The following is a 993-nucleotide window of genomic DNA, read 5'->3' as shown; positions in this document are numbered from 1 at the left end:
GGATCTGGGTGAACTGAGGAAACTGGAGTACATCTCAGATGGGGCCTTTGAAGGTCTAGTCAACCTCAAGTATCTCAACCTGGGGATGTGCAGCATTCGAGGGGAGATGCCCAACCTGACGCCTCTGGTTGGGCTGGAGGAGCTGGAAATCTCCGAGAACCTCTTTCCTGAGATTAAACCAGGTTCATTCAGTGGACTATCTTCACTCAAAAAATTATGGATCATGAACTCTCAAATAGGACTAATTGAGCGAAATGCATTTGATGACCTGGCCTCTTTGGTGGAGCTGAATTTGGCCCATAACAATCTAAGCTCACTGCCCCATGACCTCTTTACACCACTGAAATTCCTGGTTGAACTTCACCTCCACCACAACCCCTGGAACTGTGGCTGCGACTCACTCTGGCTAGCACGCTGGCTACGCGAGTACATACCCACCAACTCTACATGCTGTGGGCGTTGTCACTCCCCTGCACACATGAGAGGCCGCCAGTTGGTTGAGCTGGACCGGGGTGACACCGGGGCAATGCAGTGCTCCGCCCCTTTTATCGCAGATGCCCCAAGAGACCTGAATATTTCTGCTGAACGTGTGGCAGAACTGCGATGTCAAACAGCGGCCATGTCTGCTGTGCGATGGCTCCTACCGAACGGGACGGTTCTAACTCATGCATCAAGCCACCCACGGATAACCGTGCTGAATGATGGGACTTTGAACTTTTCGAACGTGCTAGCAGGTGACACGGGTATGTATACCTGCATGGTGTCCAACGCGGCTGGAAATTCCAACGCTTCGGCCTATCTAAACGTAAGTGCGGCTGAGCTCAACACGTCCAACCTCAGCTACTTTACCACAGTCACAGTGGAGGTGCTGAGCCCCAGATCTGAAATGCCCAAGCCCAAAACCACCACGACTACAGCAGGTGCCAGCACCACTACCACGGCCTCGCCATCCGTCTTTCAGCCAGTTTTCATCTCTACACCGACAGTCCTGCT

At 52.8% G+C, this 993-nt stretch overlaps 1 protein-coding gene across 1 annotated transcript; it reads left to right on the top strand.

Annotated features, from left to right (window-relative positions):
* Positions 1 to 4: 4 nt before the first annotated feature.
* LOC107735800 (leucine-rich repeat-containing protein 4-like) lies at positions 5 to 988 on the top strand (the record flags this gene model as incomplete). The annotated part of the gene is made up of 1 exon (XM_016547380.1): positions 5 to 988. A coding segment is annotated over one exon (984 nt), but the record flags the coding sequence as incomplete, so codon positions are not given.
* Positions 989 to 993: the final 5 nt, after the last annotated feature.

Source organism: Sinocyclocheilus rhinocerous, unplaced genomic scaffold, assembly GCF_001515625.1.
Source record: "Sinocyclocheilus rhinocerous isolate Xijiao unplaced genomic scaffold, SAMN03320098_v1.1 C36307127, whole genome shotgun sequence".
NCBI lineage: Eukaryota > Metazoa > Chordata > Actinopteri > Cypriniformes > Cyprinidae > Sinocyclocheilus > Sinocyclocheilus rhinocerous.
This window is presented reverse-complemented; position numbering and strand designations above follow the sequence as displayed.